The following is a 2,010-nucleotide window of genomic DNA, read 5'->3' as shown; positions in this document are numbered from 1 at the left end:
GGGGAAAGCACGCGTTCTTCAGATCATCCACACACACGATCACAGGCTCACACTCCGACACACGGGAATCACACGGGGGAAAATCCAGGAAGCTCTGTAGACAGGGAGACAGGGTTAAGAACGACGCACAAAGGAAAACACTCTTAACTAGACTTTCTGTAGCTTGACTTCACTAACGGGCGGTAGACAACGATCCAGCGATGAACAGCAGTCGCCTCCTGGTTTAAATGCTGATCGTCTTAATGACGACATGAAACTGCACTGAAGCTCCTCTTTTTAACTTCAGTGGATATTATACATGGTTATGTCAGCCCATTTCTACTGGAAATGCCTTTTGGTTAAACTTTCAGCGAGGAATTTGCACTGTTAAATGGATGGGGGGTTTTTTGCGCTAGTAAAGTTGTGGAGTTGCATTTTGTCTCGCAGAAATTATATCGTCAGTTATATCGTTATCGCAAATTTTCAAATATATATCGTGATAAATATTTTTGGCCATATCGCCCTGCTCTGTTTCACCATCACAGTCTCATGGCGGTGTAATGACAGACTGACGCACTGGGCATGCAGGGTTGTGCTCTTAGTGAGCATCCTCATGCCTGTGATCAGAGAACAATAAAATACTGTGAACGGTTCAATTAAGAAACTAAACCTGAGACACAGAAAGAACAGCTGAGGTTTGCAAAGCTGCATCTGAACAAAGCACAGTGCACAGCAGCACGTTTGGAGGAAACCAAACACCTCCTGGCAACTGTCAGCGTGGTGGAGGGATGATGATTTGAGCTCCTTCCGACCGCTGACTGGCTGAAGGAAGTTCTACAAGCTACTGAATCGTAGGATGCATTCCTTACGGGGCTGCAGAAAATCCTAAGAAAATGTTTTTCACCTACTTGGTAAATGGACTCGCACCTAAATGGTGCTTTTCAACTCTGTCTGTGCACTCGAACCACTTTCGTACCACAAGCCTCATTCACCCATTCATACATGTTTCATACAAGCACTTTTAAGCTAACATTTAAATGAAAATTGGAAAAGGAGTTTCCAATAATGAGGTTATTTATAAGTTTAAAGTCATGACATCCAAAAGGTGAACAAAAAGTCCAAATATTATCCAAACGGGTTTGAAGCTGTAGGGGACGAACGCACAGGGGAAGGAAGGCCTAATCAAGAAGCCAGATAAAATATATAAGAAATATATAATAATGATAAAACAGGAAACAACTTGAAGGATTCGTACTAAACACGGAGACGAGAATGAGAAGCCAAACGCACAAAGCGACATCTTAATCGTAAGTTCCAAGGAACCAAAACACAGAATTGCAAAACTGGAACTCTGATAAAAATAAATATCAGAGTTAAATCAAATCAAATTTACTTTGAAATAATGACTTTCTTCTCTTTCTTCTTTAGACTCGTGTGATTTTGTTGAACTGGTGTGCCTGGTTCCTGAGGATGCGGCGCCCCGGCGAAGCGAAGGTCCGTCCAGCGTGTCACAACGCCGCCAAGCGTCGGCGCGGCAGCCTGTCCAGCCTGGAGCTCAGCGTCAGCCAGGGCTCGCTGCGGCACAACCCACAGGTAAATAACAGCAACCTCCTCTACGTCGGCTTCAGGGGTGTGGAAGGACTCCACTACGGATCCCCCGCTGACCCTGAGCTCCTGTGCTCGCGGCTCATTGGAGGCGGCGTCGGTGCTGAGGAAGACGTGCTGAGAGCAGGAGGAGGGGTTGGAGCTGGAGGAAGAGCGGGGGGAGCAGCTGGGGGTTCGGCCTTGGAGACGGAGCTGAACCAGATCCTGGAGGAGGTGAGATACATCGCCGGGCGTTTCCGCGGCCAAGATGAGGAGGAGACGGTCTGCAGCGAGTGGAAGTTCGCCGCAGCGGTGATTGACCGGCTCTGCCTGGTGGCGTTCTCGCTCTTCACCATCCTCTGCACCATCGGGATCCTCATGTCCGCCCCCAACTTTGTGGAAGCCATTTCCAAAGACTTCTTCAGCTAAGGAGGGAAGACGGGACGA

General features: G+C 47.8%; 1 protein-coding gene across 1 annotated transcript in view; it reads left to right on the top strand.

The window, feature by feature from the left end:
- Positions 1–2,010, top strand: part of LOC102299724 (neuronal acetylcholine receptor subunit alpha-7) — a gene marked incomplete at its 3' end in the record, with an annotated part of 62,264 nt that extends 60,254 nt beyond the window's left edge. Inside the window, 1 exon segment of the mRNA XM_014338124.1 lies at positions 1,408–2,010. Within this exon segment, the coding sequence (XP_014193610.1) occupies positions 1,408–1,992 (585 nt within the window).

The sequence above is a fragment of the Haplochromis burtoni genome, unplaced genomic scaffold (genome assembly GCF_018398535.1).
Source record: "Haplochromis burtoni strain Fernald_Lab_line unplaced genomic scaffold, NCSU_Asbu1 Contig_210, whole genome shotgun sequence".
In the NCBI taxonomy this organism is placed as follows: domain Eukaryota; kingdom Metazoa; phylum Chordata; class Actinopteri; order Cichliformes; family Cichlidae; genus Haplochromis; species Haplochromis burtoni.
This window is presented reverse-complemented; position numbering and strand designations above follow the sequence as displayed.